This window comes from Scylla paramamosain, chromosome 1 (genome assembly GCF_035594125.1).
Source record: "Scylla paramamosain isolate STU-SP2022 chromosome 1, ASM3559412v1, whole genome shotgun sequence".
In the NCBI taxonomy this organism is placed as follows: Eukaryota; Metazoa; Arthropoda; class Malacostraca; order Decapoda; family Portunidae; genus Scylla; species Scylla paramamosain.
This window is the reverse complement of record NC_087151.1, coordinates 12422696-12441582: the sequence shown is the minus strand read 5'-3', so window position 1 is coordinate 12441582 and position 18887 is coordinate 12422696. Positions and strand designations below refer to the sequence as shown.

The following is an 18887-nucleotide window of genomic DNA, read 5'->3' as shown; positions in this document are numbered from 1 at the left end:
CAATGCCATGTCACCATTTAGTCTGAAACATAACCTGCCACCTGTACTTGTACTATACCAATGACACAGACCACAGATACATTATGAGTTGATCAAAGTAAAGGGGGACTTACTAAGTCTACAAAATAGTTCTCTCACCTTTTAGGATCCTTCGGAAAGCGAATATTCCACTTGGAATTATTTGAAAAGTACATTGCTGAGCATGATCGAATATCCATCTTGGCAACATAAATGCAGATAAAAAGCTGCGTAAATGGACAAAGCCGCTTGGCGGTGCTGCCTTCACTCAGCGACCAGGTCACCCTTTGTTCGCCCATTGGAGTGGACCCTCTTCTGCAGAGTATATTATACTATACTATACTATAGTATACAGAGACCTTGATATCATTAACTGTCGGGCTCAGTGGGGGAGATCTCTGACCGCACTTCCCCGCCCGTTTCCCTTGCCACGACCTTCCCATTTCATCGCTCACAGTTATTTATCCTTACATTGTGTCCTGGCAAGCTTAATAGTGAAGAAAAGTGTTGTGATAGCGTCTGTGCGAGAGGAACTCAATAAGTGTGAGAGTAATAGAAGGAGAGGAAGATCAGAAACCTCTGTTCATGAATGGCGAAGGTTGCACTAGAGTTTGGAAAGTTGGAACAGCATTTTTTTTTTTAGCCACTGTATACATTTTTTTTTACACTGTACTGTACTTGACTGTAGTTAAAATAATGTGGGATTTTTTCTTTTGTAAGAATTTAGATTATGAAAAAAAAAAAAAAGAAAATGAAACCTTGGAGGAAGAATCTTCCTCGAAGAATGACACACACACACACACACACACACACACACACACACACACACAACGTATCCCTTTGAATTTTCCATAGCTATTATATTGATATGTAACGTTTTCAGATTTATTACTGTTGGCACACCTGATGAAACACACACACACACACACACACACACACACACATTTGATTTAATTTTATATATTTGTTTGTAATTAATTAACTTATTCATTTATCTATTTGTGTGTGTCAGACCATTGTGGGGGTGTCGGCAGCATAAGAACACAAAGAATAAAAATAACATTAGGTTCGTGGTCCGTTCAGTTTCCCATGTCACGTCCACTTCACAAATGGCGGCGGTAACTTCAGGAATGGTGTTATGTTCCAGGATTTTGGCTCTCCATGGTGGACAAGCGGCAGTGATGGACGCGCCTACACTCAGGTAACTGTATGAGGTGAACTTGGGTGTGTGTGTGGATCATCAACAAGTGTTCACTGGCGAGGAAGGGGGCGAGTGGTAAGTTTGCTGGGTTGCACGATGAGTGGTAAGTTTGCTATGTTGCACGGGGAGCAAGACGGTTCGCAGCAAATGACACTTCGCCTCACGTACGCTTCAGAAGCGGGAATGACAGTTCGCAGCAAATGTTTGGGACAGTTCGCAGTACATTTCTCCAACTTTTACATTTCGATACGAATATGTATAAATATTAATTTAGATAATTACATTTGTTTCCATGTTAGCATAATAATGGTGATTCACATGTATTATGAGTGTTTTCCTGATTGATTCAGTTATAACTTTTTGTTAGTCTGTTCCCAGCCATGGCAACTAAAAGATATCGGAGAAAGAAGGCTACCGTTGACTACCCGTGCATTTCTTGCAGCATGGAAGTTGGAGAGAGGCAGCAAGCTCTGCTGTGCCCTAGGTGTAAGGACATATGTGAATGACTTTAACCCGACACTGACAGTTCACAATATTTATAAGACTGATAAGTATGTGCCCGATTACTAGCGAGAGGCATTCACAAGACTGAGATTAATGTCACACAATCTAAGAATTGAAACAGGCAGGTGGAGTCGAACGCCAACTGAGCAGAGAGTATGTTTGTGCGACGGTGGTCATGTTCAAACCGAAAAACATGTGTTGTTAGAGTGCACAATGACTGCTGATCTACGTAATAGTTATCAAATGCTCAGATTTGGCGATATAAATGACATAATGGAAGAGAATATCTATATACAGGAAGTGTGTAGCTATAATTTTGAAGTACTGAGTACATACGTATAATATGTAAGAATCACCTCTACATCAAATGCATGTTTGTTACTTTTCATGGACAAAAGTACTTGTACAATTATTTGTTCTTCGTTTATTTTGTAAAAGGATTCTTTTGTCAATAAACAACTAACTAACTAACTAAGCGTTGGCAACACAGGACATGTGGAAGTGGGGTGAGCCAGGCAGAATATAGACAGGCCATTAGAGAAGGAAGAGAGGTAGACTGGATGTGCATATTTTGTATGTCACCACTGCCTTCACCGTCTTCACCACTCGACCTGGCTGCTTCACCGTCTTCACCACTCGACCTGGCTGCTTCACCGTCTTCACCACTCGACCTACCTGCTTCACCGTCTTCACCACTCGACCTGGCTGCTTCACCGTCTTCACCACTCGACCTGGCTGCTTCACCGTCTTCACCACTCGACCTGGCTGCTTCACCGTCTTCACCACCCGTGCCTACATCACTTGTTTCTTCTCTGTATGATTCCTCTGATGACGATTTGCCCAACCTAAACCAAAGAGAGGTCCTCCATGAGTCTATCCTCTCTGATACAGCCCCAGTTGCAGCTGTGTCTCAGGAAGTTCCTGTAACCTACGCCAAGGGCAAGAGCAAGCGAGGGGCTTGCCAACTTATTTCATCAGACGGATATTCTTACAATAAAATGCGAACCAACAAAAATGGTAATGTCAAGTGGCAGTGTGTGGTGCGAAATAAACATATCAAATGCCACGCTCAGGTAACAGAATCAAAAGATTGTTTCACCTTTGGAGTGCAGCCCCATCTTCATGCTGCTAATCCATCTGCTCTTCTTAAAAACATGGTTGTAAGTGAAGGAAAAGAATCTTCTACAAGGAACCCATACAGCTCTGGAGTACAAATTGCTAAGGATTTGTTAAGAGAAAACCAAGTTCCCCAACTGCCAGCAACAGCAAGCTTAGCAAGATGTTTTAATAGATTCAGAGAGAAAACAAGACCCAAACACCCAACCACATTAGAAGATTTTAATATTGACACTGAGCATATTCCAAAGATTTTTGAAACATGGCAGGTGCAGCAGGATTCCAGAATACATTTAATGTGGTCCTCAGATCGTCAGAGAGAACTTTTAAAGACTGCCAAAACCTGGTATCTAGATGGTACCTTTAAGCTGGTAAAACAACCATTTGTGCAATTATATTCAATACATGCTTTTATTACAAACGGGACCCTCACCAAGCAAGTTCCACTTTTATTTATTTTAATGAGTGGTCGAAGATATGAAGATTATCAGTGTATATTTAAGACCATAAAATCCTTTTTTTTACAGCTGTCAGTTAAAGAATTCGTAATGGATTTTGAGGCAGCTGCATGGAAGGCAGTACGTCAAGAATTTCCAAACATCAGAATGCGAGGCTGTACCTTTCACTGGTCGCAAGCAGTGTGGCGGAAAGTGCAGCAACTTGGCCTACAAGTTGCATATCAGAAAGACCCACCCACCCACACGTACATAAGAAAGCTGTTTGCCCTCCCCATGTTACCAGCTGAGCATATTATACCCGTGTTTAATTATCTGAAAGATGGTGCAGTTACCAATCCCTTGGCAGACTTATTAGAATACATTTCCTCACAGTGGATTTTGAGTACCACTTTCCCCCCACAAACTTGGTCAGCATTCTTCCACACAACTAGAACTAATAATGACTGCGAGAGCTGGCACAGTGCTTTAAATAGAAGAGCAGGTAAATCTAAGCTACCACTCTATCTGCTAGCAGAACTACTGGCTGAGGAAGCAGCAACAGTCAGTGTGGAGGCACAATACATAAGTGAAGGCACACTGTCAAGGTACCAAAGAAAAAAATATAAACGCATGCATGGTAGATTATTTGATGCGTGGGAAGAATACATGAGAACCTCGACAAGGGACATAGAACTGGCAAAGATGCTTTTGCGCAAATGTGCGGGAATATACTGCCCATTCTAATGTGTGGACGGCATGAATACATGTATTTTATTCATTCTTTTCTTAATGTTTTTAATGTTTTTAATGTTTTAATGCTATTTTATTTTCCATGAACATAATAATATATACATGTATCCACCAGTAAAATACGGTATGGTTTAATAGTACGTAGTCTAGGACGGTTCACCTCAGTCCCGCTGGTTCATTGGGCGAGTTCGCAGTGGCGAGGCGAAGTGTCATTTGCTGCGAAACGTCTTGCTCCCGTTGCACGATGGCAGAGACCAAACAAAGCCAAATTGCTGACATGCTAACCTCGAAGCAGTTATCAGTATACCTGAAGTATTACTGGGCCGTATGGATAATATTGAAATAGCATAGTGTTTTCAACTGAGGGCTAGGTTAGGTCGGGTTTAGTTTCATTCGGTTCATTTGTTTCACTGCTGGTCCCTAGATCGTGTAAGTCACGTTTTGAAAAAGCGTCATATTATGCCAGGAAGTAAAATGTTTGTTTGGAAATTAGTAAGCTAAGGTTGTTTCCATAAACCCTGGCTGTGTGGCTGGGAAGTGTACGTACATCGATGTAGCAAGGCAGTGTACCAAACCGTTTATTTGTTATGCATCAGTAGTAGTCACGCGCGGCGTCACCAAGGCACAGCATGGCTGTGATGGTGATGTTATTCACCCTTTATAGGGTTCCTGGGGAAGAGTTCCTTATCTGCACGTATCAAATTTTGAAATAACTTTTACTAGGATTGGGTCTAAATACAGACAAAATATCCATGTACTTGGGTAAAATCCAAGTACAGGGATATTTTTTCAAGTATAATCACAGTCATTTTGCTATTGGTATTTAGTTTATGTGCATATAAATTACTCACCCTGTTTAGGAGTGCTGTGGGAATTGACCCACCCCATACATGTCAGCAGTACCCCATACATGGAAAAATAAGCCCCCTATATATATTTAGCAACTGGGAGGAAAATTATTGGCAGAGATGACACAGATCACCAAACTTTATGCAAAACTTTTAGCAAGAGAAGATGTATGAAATTTTCAGTTGGAAGTTTTAGTAAAGGACATTCCAAATACGTTTAGTGTAGAGGAGGGGAATAGTAAAGGACATTCCACATATGTTTAGTGTACAGGAGGGGAATAGTTGAATATCACTGAAAAATAGGGGATAGTTACATAAAAGGTTGTGTCAAGTGGATAGCTGGAAGTGAGTTGGCCGTTGGACAAATGATGTTAAGGAATGAAGGATGGAGTTGTCAAGCTTACGTAACATTGGATAGGACCAGAAGTCTGACTGTGAAGATCATCTGTGAATAAAAGGAATAGGATGGATGATAGGACAGAGACCTGTGGAACACTGCTGTTAATAGGTTTAGGAGAACAGTGAGTCTACCACTGTAGCAATTGAAATCCAGGAAGGGAAATGTGAGGTAAAGATGCAGAGAAATGGAAACTTTGGCTAGAAATCGAAGCCTTAAACCAGAGTCCATTCATAGCTTTGAATGTATCTAAAGACAGTATCAAAGGTTTCACCAAAATCCTTAAGAGAGGATGACCAAGACTCAGGAAGGAGACCTAGATCACTAGGGGAACATTCTTCACAAAATCCATACTGATGATCAGGGAGGTTGTGAGCATGTGGATGCTTCACAGTTTCTTTGTTGTGTAGTTAACATTGTCAATTTTGGTGTTGTCTTTATGTTGATGTGATGGAAGGATATGTTGATGTGGTGGAAGGAAAATCAGAGTCCACAAATGCAAAACAGCATCCTTCAATTTTCCTCCATAAGTCCTCCGTTTATTTAAATTTTCTCATGTTTCCATGCCTAATTATTTTTCCTTAAGGTACAATGTTAACATTTTTCTCTTTAATTCTATCATCCCTCTCTTCTTTATTTGGAAGTGTAGTGTTTATTGAGTTGACATACCTTGTAGGCAAGATAAGAAACAGATGAATCATGGGATGCATGGCTGATACAGATTGGTCATGATGGGCTTCCACAAGGAGGAAAATGTCACACTGGCCCTTGCTATTAAGTTCATAGTGAAACCATCCAAGAATAAGGTATATACTGTATTACATAAAAGAAAAAAAAATTATGTACCTTAGCAAGTACAGTGGTACCTCAGGATACATTTGCTTTGGAGTAAGTTCAATTTGGTATACGTCCTGTTTGGACACAAAAAAATTTGCTTGGTATACGACCTTTGTTTGGAATACGACATGCTAGAACTAGTATGAATCAAAACGAGTCACAACATAGTGCACTACCCTTGTTTTCCTCTCTCAAGACAAAGTCACGACTGCCCACAAACAGTGTTGCCAAGTTGGCAGGACTTTCCTTCCAAACAATAACATCTCCCTTCTCAGCATCATCTTACTAGGCACTTGACTCTTCTCAGCAAGGTAAAGTGAAGTTAAATTTTCATCTAAATGCTTTTGTATTTACCATATTTGACACCTTTTTACATAAATTTTTTTCTTGAATATGCTGCTGAAATGAGGTGCATCTTATATGCTCTTTCATCTTATATACCATTAAATACAGTATGTATTTTTAGCATTAAGCAGTGTTTAAATTTTATATAACCCCATCAATGTACTGTATAATATTCAAATAACTAAGATTTTTTTTTTCATGGGAATGGATTAATAATTTTCCCTTTATTTCTTATGGGAAAAATTTGTTTGGTATATATGTCCTGTTTGCTACAAGTCCAAGGATCTGGAATCGATTAAGGAGGTACCAAGGTACCACTGTACACTGAAATTTTGGCCAGTAATTTTTCTCCTTTTTGCTAAGGGATGGCTCCATGATATCAGGTGGCTTTTTATTTTTTATTTTATTTTATTATTTTGTTCCTATATATATATAAATCTTTAAGTGTTGTTCATTAATTAAAAGTGGACAAAATTTCTTAATGGGTGGTCCTGTGATCTTCAGGAGTTTTCAGTCCTTGAATTCAGTTAATTGCTTTGGTTTTCTAAACTGTTGTGTGATATAGTGAATTTTTTTTTATTTATTATTTTTTCAGGCCAGTCATGTATCAAAATTTGAGTTTTTGGGGTAAAAAAATTGATAACTTGTATTGAGCTCAGAACTTACAAAAAGAGTAAAAATATCTCATAGGTGATTTCTTATGATTCTCTCTCCCTCCCTCCATAACTTCATTTGAATTAGTTATTTTTCTTAGTACTTGCCTTTGTACATCAGAAAAGCATTTAAGTTATGTAAGTTTTTTCTGTTTAAGGATCCATCCTATGATACCACAAGAGTTTTTAGGACCAAATTTTTGACTGAGGAAGTATATAAAAAATGAGAAATGACTAAGACTGTCTATGATTATGATAGATGCAGTGAATCATCCTCACTAGAGGAAGACTTCCAGTGAAGTGGAAGGGGAGAAAGAATGAGGGGGATAGAAAGTACATGGAGGGAATATGTTACTGTAGTAAAGCATATGTACCTCACGTCATTATTCCTCAGTATTTATAAGTGAAATGTTCAATAGTTTTCTATTTGCATGAAAACGTGTAATATGTGCAAGTATGAGTATTCAATGCTATATTAAGCACCAAAGCCGATGCTCACTTGTTAGTAGAGTGTGGTTAACCCACTGATCGCCTGCAGGCATCACTCACGGCCAAGTCGCGCTCAGACAAAGACGGGTAGGATGGTGACCAAGATAAATACTTTAATTTTGTAGTAAAAACTGATTGTCATAGTGCCAAGTTGATTGCATGTATTGCTAATGAATATTGTAATATGTTGAAAGTGTTTAATATCAGTGTATAATGTTATTTTGTAAGAAATTGAGACCGAGAACTTGTTTGCAGTTCTTACCTACCTCATCAATAAACAAGAGAGAGAGAGAACTGCCTTACCTCGATCCTACGATGCTGGGTGTGATCAGTAAAACAGATCACCTGAGAGCCAATTGATGCCCAGCTGGTGCAGCTTCAGTAAGAACTCGACCTACAAGCAAGAAATTGGGTCCGTGTGAAACCTCGTCCTGAGTCACAGGATGAGGGGACGCTGACGTAAGCCTATAGGTTGAGCTCTGAGGCCCCAGGGTTAGCTCTATCCTTGACAACAACCACTCCCTTCTACCCACTGTGCCTCGCCACCATTTTGTAGAACCCATGGTCACAGGCAAGAAAGTATAATATTATGTATGTGCACTGAACTGAGTAGCCTAAGTGAAAATTACCCATAATTAGCTAGTATTAGAGTGGTAATTTTAATTGCTCTTTCAGTGTCTCAGTACTGACACAATTAAGTTGTTAGATATGTCTGATACTGAGGAAATTAATGCCGTAGATGGCCTTAGGGAAGGTGAGGGTGAGCAAGTGGACAAGGGTCAAGCTTGTAATGAAGTTAGTGTCAGGGAGTGAGTGCTGACCGACAAAGGAAGAGAATATCAAGTCAGTGTAACCAAGGGAAGAGCAGAGTCCTGTAAGCGTAAATGGAGCAGTGTTACCAGTAAAATTAAGAAAGGACTAAAAATTGTAATTAGCCCCTTTGAATTAGAGCCCATGTCAAGTGAAGTAATAGAGGCATTTCATCAGTATTATGTGGAATACACAAAACTGGTGCAACTAGAGCCAGAAAAGTCAGAGGAGCTAAATGAAGAGCTGGAACACAATCAACGAGTTCACCATGAAATATTAGAAAGTATAGAATGTAAAAGAAAAGAGTTAAAGAATGACAAAGGATCAATTTGTTCTAGCAAACGGTCTAGGCATTCTAGAGTCTCATCTACTTCATCACGTTCATCAGCACAAAGAAAGCAAGAAGCAGCAGCAAAGGTAGCCAGACTTAGAAAGGAAATGGAATATCATGATAGCTAACCTAACTTCTGCCTCTGCTAAACTAAGATAAAAGCAGAGGCAGAAGTTATGTTAGCTAAGACAAAAGCAGAGGCAGAAGCAATGTTCTCAAAGAAAAGGAAAGAGAGATTTAGCAGTCGCTAGTGCAGAACTTAATGCTCTTAGCTTAGTTGAAGAAGTAAAAATGCTTCCAGGTAATGATGAAAGTGTAGAGAAGCAAAGTTATCTTCAACAATACATAGAGTCACAAAATGAAATGAAAGCATAAGCAATTGCAAATCAACAAAGTCACAATGCCATGCCTCACAAATATGTTACATTCCATGACCCACAGGAACCTCCTCCTTGCAATAGAGATAATGAATTGATGACAAATGAAGTAGATGGACAAATATTTAGTGAACCTCAGGCAACAAATCTCAACCCTACAGCTCAAAGTCTTGTACCAAGTTCTCATAGACACTAATAATGTCAACATGCCTTATAATGTGAGACAGAATCATCAATACTTTTCCCATCCTGGGGGAACCTTTGCAATCAACATACCTGATCCCAAGTGGAGCCTCCCTCCAATAGAACCTAACACTTTTGATGGAGAACCCATGGAATTTCCAAGTTGGTTGAAAAACTTTGAAACTTATGCAGAATCTAAAACTTCTATTAGTAGAGAGAGACTTGCCTACTTAGACAGGTATACAACTGATGAGGCAAAGGATGCCATTAAAATGTTAATGCACTTAACTCCGATGCTGACTATGTGCAAGCAAAGAAAATTCTTAGGGACAGATTTGGAAACAAAAGCATCATAGCTGATACTTACACAAAAAAGTTAATGAATTGGCTACCAATCTCTCCGCATAATGGTCCAGCATTAACAGCATTCTCAGATTTTTTGAAGTGCTGTTTAGCTGCAAACACTTCTCATTTGTCATTTCTGAATGACCCTACAGAGCAGAGAAAGGTGCTAGCAAAACTCCCTGAACATATTGTTCATGACTGGAGAAAGCAAGTAATGATATATCTTATGTAATAACAATAATAACAACACTCCTAGTAGTGATGAAGAGCACCACCCACCCTTTGAAATGTTATGTGAATCTGTCCAGAAAGAAGCAAAAGGAGCAAGCAATCCCTTTGTTTCCTGGAATTCAGGAAGTAAGGAAGTAAATGACTGGATCAAAACTCACACAAAGGCAACCAATTGGAAACCAAAGGAATCAAACATCATGACAAAGAATAGAGGGAGTAGAACTTTCATGGCAAAATCAATTGAGGAAAAACCAATGTTGTCATTCCAAAGTAAATGTACAAGCCAACAAACAGCATCCCAAGGACCTGGAAAGGAAAGGATGATTCTGTCACTACTGTACAAAGGATCATGATTTAGATGATTGCAAGGAATTTGCCAAACTTGATAGTAATACTAGGTACAAATTTGCTAAAGAAAAATGGTTATGTACAGGGTGTCTAAAAATGGGTCACAAAGAAAAGGATTGTAGAAGAAGGAAAGTTTGTAAAGTATGTCATTGATACCATCCCACAGCTCTTCACAATGATGATATGACAAGAACTGAGAACCAAAGGGTGCCAGCACAAACAACTCAGCCCAAAGAGGATAAACCCACAGTAGTAGCAAATAAGGTCAAAGTTACAGAATCAGTGACACATGACATGCACACCATGATAGTTCCTGTATGGTTGCATAATGTTAGTAATGAAGAGAGTAAAGTTTTAGTGTATGCCCTGCTGGATGAGCAGTCTGATGCTTCATTCATCAAGGAAAGCATTCTGAATAAATTGGGAGTTAGCGGACCATCAGTGTCACTTAATATCCACACAATAAGTGGAAAACAAATCACTGATTCTATCAAAATTCATGGACTTAAAGTAAGAGGTTATAATGAAGAAGTGGAAATATCAATCCCTTCAGCATATTCAACAGAAAACATTTCAGCTGGACGGAGTCAGATACCAAGGCCCGAGACTGCTTTTGACTGGCCCCACTTAAAGGCAATCTCTGACAAACTAATGAAATATGACCCAAACGTTGACATAGGACTCCTCATTGGTCTTGATTGTGCAGAAGCCATTATGGCAGAAGAGCAAATAGCAGGTGATAGCAAGAAGCATCCCTATGCTCCTAGGACAGAGCTAGGTTGGGGGATCATTGGTAGAATTTCACCCCATTCAAGTCCATTGGAGGATGCAGTGGTAGTCTACAGAACAGTGACACAAAAAGTAGAAATCAATGAAGAAAAGAGGGTTAATTTCTTAGTGGTTCCTACTAAAACCAAAGAGATGGCTAATCCTTCTCAAGTGAGAGATATGTTTGAACTTGACTTCAGTGATAGAAAGTCAGCTGACACTCCATTATCATATGAAGATAAAAGGTTTATGAGTAAGATGAAAGGAGGAGTACATCAGCTGAAGGATGGCCATTATGAGTTGCCCCTTCCTCGCAAAGATGATAACGTCAAGTTTCCAAACAACAAACTATTAGCCGAGCAGAGACTCAATAAGTTAAGAGCTAAACTTGGGAAGGATAATCAACACAAAGGTGATTACAAAGTGTTCATGGATGATATGATTACAAAAGGTTATGCAGAGGTAGTACCAACAAAGGATTTAGTTAGGAATGATGGTAAGGTCTGGTACATTCCACATCATGGAGTCTATCATCCGAGAAAGCCAAAGAAGTTGAGAGTTGTCTTTGACTGTAGTGCAAACTACAGGAACCAGTCATTAAACAGTCACCTGTTACAAGGCCTAGACCTTACCAACAAACTTATTGGAGTGTTGTGTAAGTTTAGGCAAGAAAGCATTGCACTTGTATGTGATATAGAAGCAATGTACCATCAAGTGAAGGTCAACCCAGAACACAGAGACATGTTAAGATTCCTTTGGTGGGAAAATGGTGACCTTAATAATGAGATAGCTGAATACAGGATGACAGCTCACCTGTTTGGAGCTACATCATCTCCAAGTGTAGCCAACTTTGCACTTAAGAAAGCTGCAGATGACTAGGGGTGTGGATCTGATGCAGCCAAGTTTGTAAGAAACAACTTTTATGTTGATGGTTTGAAGTCAGTAGCTACAATGGATAAAGCTGTCACTCTTATTCAGCAGAGCAAAGAATTATGTTACAAGGGAGGTTTTAACCTTCATAAGTTCTTGTCAAACAACAAAGATGTATTAGCTGCAATTTCTCCTTATGAGAGAGCAGATGGAATTAAAAGTTTGGATTTTAGTAAGAATGAAGACACACTGCCTATAGAAAGAACTTTGGGAGTTGAGTGGTGCATAGAATCTGACACATTTCAATTCAGAATAAAGCTGAAAGACAAGCCACTCACCAGGAGAGGCATTCTCTCAACAGTGAGCTCTACATATAATCCATTAGGTCTAGTGTCACCTCTCATACTGACTGGAAAGCAAATTTTACAAGAATTACGTAAGAATGCAGTTCAGTGGGATAATGAGGTGCCAGATTATGTCAAACCTAAATGGATAAAGTATCTCCTGATCATGATGGCCTAGTAAGAAAGGTTAAGGTCCTGGTGTCAGACTGTAATCTCGACAACCAGGGAAGACACACACAGGCAAACAGGACCATCATAGAGAGGCCAGTACATAGTCTAGTATTGCTGTTAGAAGGTAATGCATAATAATAGACTGGAGCATCCCCGCCAAGGAGCCAGTGTAACAAAACATATGTGCTAATCCTAGTTTTAAGGTACATACTAATGTTAATTTAAGGTAAATTGTTACACAGTTTAGGGGAGCCATGTTACTGTAAGTAAAGTGTATGTACCTCATGTCATTATTCCTCAGCATTTTTAAGTGAAATGTTCAATAGTTTTCATCAATAGCTTTTTCAGTTCAATAGCATGAAAACGTGTAATATGTGTAAGTATCAGTATTCAATGCTATATTAAGCACCGAAGCCGATGCTCACTTGTTCGTAGAGTGTGGTTAACCCATTGGTCGCCTGCGGGCATCACTCACGGCCAAGTCGCGCTCAAAGACGGGCAGGATGGTGACCGAGGTAAATACTTTAATTTTGTAGTAAAAACTGATTGTCATAGTGCCAAGTTAATTGCACGTATTGTTAATGAATATTGTAATATGTTGAAAGTGTTTAATATCAGTGTATAATGTTATTTTGTAAGAAATTGAGACCCAGAACTTGTTCGCATTTCTTACGGTCATGCCTACCTCATCAATAAACATCAGAGAGAACTGCCTTTCCTCGACCCTACGATGATGGTTGTGATCAGTAAAACAGATCACCTGAGAGCCAATTGATGCCCAGCCGGTGCGGCTACACTTATGACATTTTACTTGGATTATATATCAATGGCAATGATAAATTTTGAGAAAAATGGCATGAATAAAGTAATATTTTATTCTAGATTCCAAAATAAGCCCAGACACTTTTCTCATATTATTTACAGTAAAGTGCATATTGATGGAATTATTTGGTCTGATACAAGCTTAAGGTGTTACAATCCTGCTTACCTCAATATTTTTCTATTGCTCAGTGGTCGTGGCTGTGTTCCCTTGTGAAGCAACAGAAGGAACCACAACAAACTGACCCACAGTGGATACAGTCTCCTGATAACTGAAAAGTTTTCTCCCAGTGATTTTAAGTAAGCCATCTTCTCTCTTTTCATCTATCTGCCAGACTAATATTCCCATGAATGAGATTATCCAAGACAAAAGCTACACATACACTCACTTTCACAACTGCATCCACGAACACTCCTATTTTCTATAGTAATTCTTGTATTTCTCTTCCTTGAATTTTCTGTTGTCTTGCTGATTCTTACCATCTAACACAGTATGGTTGAAGATGAGTAAGGAGAGAATTCACCAAAACAGGACTAACCTTTCATTCGTAGCCTCTTGTCGAGTCCTCAAGAGTTCAGCCATCATCTGCTGCTGCTGAAGCTGCAGATCCATCGGTGAATTGAGCTGGTCCTGCCGTGACTTGACCGGGACAGCAAGAAAAGCAGCCTGAGCTTCCTGTTGCTGCTGCATCAACAGCATGCTTTGTGGACTATCTGGGAAAAAATAATCCTTAAAATAAAGAGGAAATAGTCATGGTTACATATCAATTGTATGTTGGTATTTTCTGATTTTAGCGCTTTATTATTCTGCATATGCAAAATAAATAAAACAGAACATGTGAGTAGGGGATACAAACATAGTAAAGTTGTCACTTCCAGAAAGGTGAGTTGCCAAGACCAGGCGGATTCGCAGCGTCAGGAGACCGACTTCATCACCATCACGCCCTTAGCAGCGCGCCTCGCGACACTCGCAAGATCTACGCTTCGGATCCTTTCGTGCTGGTGTCCCTTAAGAAGCAGGCCAAACCTAAGCACATGGCCATAGCTAAGCCCTTACCTGGTGTGTGTGTGTGTGTTTGTGTTTATGAATCGCAACGAACCGCACAACGAACCATCTCACACACAATAGGATATTTTTTTTTAAAGGATTGCGATTCTTTCAATGTCTTCGTAAGATTCTTATAATTAAGATTTGTAATTATTTTTTTAATTAGTTTTTTCTCTTCCGTATTTTTTTTTCATATTGTTCGATTTGATTAACTTTTTTTGTTTGTTAACTGCTTTTCATTCTGTTATCTTACTGTTTTTATACTTTCCCTTGTCTTTTATTATCTTCACTATCTTTTCCTCTTGCTTAATTTTCCCCACTTTTCACTTTTGTTGTCTTTTCGATAACTAAATAAAACAATTGAAATTAAAAATTATACCGTTTGGAAAAAGATTCGACTACAGCAAGACCCGCCACACCGAGGAGCAGAAGCGGGTAGCTCGGTGCAGGACCACTTACCTTAGACAATCCTGACGACGAACCAAACCCACCCTGGACAATCCTGACGACGAACCAAACACCCTGGGCAATCCTGACGACAAACCAAACACACCCTGGACAATCCTGACGACGAACCAAACCCACCCTGGACAATCCTGACGACGAACCAAACACCCTGGACAATCCTGACGACGAACCAAACCCACCCTGGACAATCCTGACGACGAACCAAACCCACCCTGGACAATCCTGACGACGAACCAAACCCACCCTGGACAATCCTGACGACGAACCAAACCCACCCTGGACAATCCTGACGACGAACCAAACCCACCCTGGACAATCCTGACGACGAACCAAACCCACCCTGGACAATCCTGACGACGAACCAAACCTACCCTGGACAATCCTGACGACGAACCAAACACACCCTGGACAATCCTGACGACGAACCAAACCCACCCTGGACAATCCTGACGAAGCAAACCTACCCTGGACAATCCTGACGACGAACCAAACCTATCCTGGACAAACTTAACGACGAATCAAACCTACCCTGGACAAATCTGACGATGACCAAACCTACCCTGGCCAAACTTGATGACGACCGAACCTACCCTGAAGAAATCTCACCTGGTCACACATGACTACCAACAAATGCCTCGTGGCCAGGAAAGAAAATGTCTTCTCTTTCCTTAATTTCGCTGATCTTTCCATCCTGTAAAATCTTCATACATTCAAATACTTTTTCACACTTTTATACAACTGTAACTAATTACAAACTGTATCCAGCTTCCCTTCATGCTACTTTCAGACTTTTCAACACAGTATGCATACTTTTCCCATCATCTTCATTTTTTTTTCTATACGCTTGCCTGCTATTCTCCTATGCTCCTTACAGACACTTTTATACTCTCATTCATTCAAATCCAACTCTCTTACATTCTTCTCTTCAGTTTGTGTCTTGTTTCTATACTGATTCGATGTTTTGGATGGACCTTCTTCATATGGTTCCACTGTATGCTTCTGCTTAATCTATCCATTTCTATCTTGCATAATTTTCACACAATAGATCAGATTCTTTTTACGTCCTTCCTCTCTTTCTCCCAAGCATTTACATTTCCAAACATCCTCCACACATCCCAAAATACACACTAGTCAGCTACACGACCTCGACAACCCAAAACGCCCGCATCTCTATCAAACGCATCACGAAAAAACTAAATGAAATATCCAGCTACTTACTACCTGCTGGTCGGCGCGGTATTAATGGGGCAATGGGAAGGGTGGCTCAGGGAAGCCCTCCATCCTCAGGATCAGGTAATTATAGGAGAGCCAACCGCAGGGAGATGATGCAGAAAACGAGCAAGGGAAGAACGATTTTGGCGCTTTCTAACTTTGTAATACTTTTAGATTTGATTTTTTAGAATTTTGATACTGAGAGAGAGAGAGAGAGAGAGAGAGAGAGAGAGAGAGAGAGAGAGAGAGAGAGAGAGAGAAACTACTGGGGAAAATGGAGGAGGAATGGGTTTGAAAGTGGGAAGACCACTAAAAAAAAAAAAAATTAGGGCATTATGGTAAAACTAGAAAAGTGAACGATGAGAGAGGGAAATGAAAGTGGATCTCTAAATATTTTTCTTACAGGTGACTCGGGTTACTTCCAACTTGTCATGTATTACAAGACAGAAGCCATGACCTAAAACCCATTTATACCAGAAAATCCCTCATCCCTCCCTTGCATATACAAGTACCGATGTACAAACTATACACATTACACAAACACTTGTACAGTATATGGAAGTTTGCAAACTTGTATTTAAGGGACTTACTCTGTGGAAGTATAAGAGAAGCTTGAAACGGAACTTGAGCGGAGAATAACCCTGTAGGGAGTGTATGTAGTCCTGAGGCGTTTTCCCAGCCTCATGCCTGGCAGAAGAGAAAAGGAGAATACAAGGATCACACTCCTACTTTTGGGATCCACTCTTCCTCCTAGCTCTATCAGGGCAAAACTAAGTCCCACACCCACATCTTACCTTTGTCGGGACAACATTAAAGGCTGTCCAAACTATCTGGCAGAGCCAGTTGAACTTTTGTGGTTCCTTTAGTGGTGTTGCTGGATGGAACCGTTTCTGGCAGGTTCCAGACTATAGAACACAACCCAGCAAGCTGAAGCTTTTTTAGGACAAGTTTTATTAGTCATGTATGTGGTGTTTCCCTCATCGCTGGGTAAGTGGTCAGGTTCGCGACTTAACATATAACTACTAACTTGTTCTGAAACGCTTCGAGTTTTCATTAAGGACTATTTGCCAAAGCTATCGAATAGTTTTGGTTTTTCATAAGAGTATTTTCCCCATTGCTATTGCAGATTCCCTTTCTAACCAATCACTAAAAAAACTATGGTGCCAAGATGTTTGAAAGCAAGAATGTCAACACTGAGGGAGACACGCCCTCCCTCTTTTCCTTCGTCTCAGGGAGCTAAGTTAATGAGAGAAGAACGTGGTGTCTATTAGTACTTTGCATCCATTGTTTCATTATGTACTCTTCGATTGACTGCAACCATCTACCATGACTACGACTTTACTGGATTCCTTCATTATAAATAATGCTTTATGATGTGGGATGGATGCGAGCAGATACCACAGCTCAAAAGTATATAATATTCTTTCCCAGATCGCTTAAACTCCTCACAGCTTCCATCACTACCTCACTGATTGGCTGGCTTGTGTCGTTGATTGGATGTAATGAAGGGTACTCACACGGGCGTTGTCCACAGGTGCAGGTAATTAATGCGATTAACTGCATAAAATGTGGTTTGCTGCATAACGAGGTAATTAACAAACGTACGGCAATTACAGCAGAGAAATGACAAGCAGGGAGAGACTAAGAGGGATAGAGAGAGCATTAACAATACTAATAACGTCAGGTCAACGTTCTGTACGTACAAATAAAAAAAAAGTTCCAGCAACCTCTTCTAACAAACACACAATCTGAACAATGACCCCTCTGTCTCTTTAGTTACTATATACGAACGCAGGATATTCGTTACCTTACTGCAATACTCATAGGGAACTTTACCCGAGCATAATTGAATTGCAGTCTCAGCTCCTACTGGTGGAGTGTAACGGCAAACTGATCTGGTATAACAAGTCAGGGGACAGGCCATGGCAGTCATGAGCTTACTTCATTAAATGTACTGTACAACCCATAGCTTCTGCATACCCTTGAATCGTCAAATGTATACTTACTTATATGGCGTGGGTGGCGAGGGTGGAAAGTGGAAGCACCTGCCTTCTCGCGGCGACACGGAGGTGGAGACGGTCACGTATGCTAGCAAGGGTTGAATGGATCCTTCCCGTGTAGACTTGACCGATGGCTTCTGCTGAAGTGTCTCTGTACTGGGTCTTGAGGGCACTGAGAATGAAGCCAACCAGGTTCTTCCCTTAATCGTTCATGTGCGTTCGGAACTCATCTGAGTAGCGGAGGTGTTTCGAAGGTCTATTCGCTTTCCTCTGAGTTCTAGTGGGCGTGACTCACAAACAAAGAAGGGTATAAGTAAAGGGGTATATCTGGGAGAGTAGGGAATGATAATTACTGTTTATTAAGAGTGAATGAAGAACAAGAACAAGAACAATAAAAATAAGGTGAAAAAGGTGTTGTTGGAATGGGATGTAGAGAAAAAACAAACAAGGCGTTGGGGTGATCGTTGTTGTGTGAAAATTAAAGAAGTAAAAAGAGGATGATGGATAGGGGGAAGTGTGTAACGTGAAGACTAACAAGGTGTTGTTAAGATAGTTACAACAACAACAACAACAACAAGCACAACGACGACGACTGCGACAACAACAAGAACAGTTACTACTACTATTACTACAACAACAACAACAGCAACTACTACTACTAGTACTACTACTGCTACTACTACGTACACTACTACGTATACTACTACTACTACTGGTACTATTCATATCACCGCCACTACCATCACCAACGATACGAAGATAGGTAGATTATTTAGGTCTGATTCGGATGCAGTCGCCTTGCAGACACACTTGGGATGAACAAATGGACAGATAGATGGCAAATGCAATTCAATATCAGCGAATGTAAAGTACTCTTAGCGCAGGTAGGAAATGTGATTCACCCTTCACCCTTCTATGCGGCAAACAAACAAATATTACGCGGAAAAAAAATTTATACGATGACAAT

The 18887-nt window shown here is 40.1% G+C and overlaps 2 protein-coding genes across 7 annotated transcripts in view; one reads left to right on the top strand and one right to left on the bottom strand.

Moving 5' to 3' along the window:
* Positions 1-18887, bottom strand: part of LOC135100739 (uncharacterized) — a 21308-nt gene extending 2421 nt beyond the window's left edge. The window contains exons 1-6 of one of the 6 annotated variants that reach the window (XR_010268899.1): positions 17927-18887; positions 16511-16607; positions 13732-13906; positions 7899-7989; positions 2485-5319; positions 2016-2424 (exon numbers count right to left, since the gene is read on the bottom strand). Coding sequence is in view for 1 of the 6 variants with exons in the window: in XM_064003962.1 (XP_063860032.1) it covers positions 2399-2568; positions 13732-13902; positions 16511-16605 (436 nt within the window). In the remaining 5 variants the exon portion in view is untranslated. Of the gene's footprint in view, positions 1-2015; positions 5320-7898; positions 7990-10061; positions 10179-13731; positions 13907-16510; positions 16608-17926 lie in introns of those variants that run through there. The other 5 variants (XR_010268900.1, XR_010268898.1, XM_064003962.1 and 2 more) reach the window with 5 other exon arrangements.
* LOC135100737 (uncharacterized) lies at positions 5369-13081 on the top strand. Its single transcript, XM_064003948.1, has 2 exons — positions 5369-7682; positions 7851-13081. Exon 2 carries the CDS (start codon positions 10404-10406, stop codon positions 11865-11867), a length of 1464 nt encoding a protein of 487 aa, XP_063860018.1. The 5' UTR covers positions 5369-7682; positions 7851-10403; the 3' UTR covers positions 11868-13081.

Bases quoted from the DNA above. Each gene is read 5' to 3' on its own strand.
- LOC135100737 (XM_064003948.1), top strand. From the start codon at position 10,404: ATGACAAGAACTGAGAACCAAAGGGTGCCAGCACAAACAACTCAGCCC.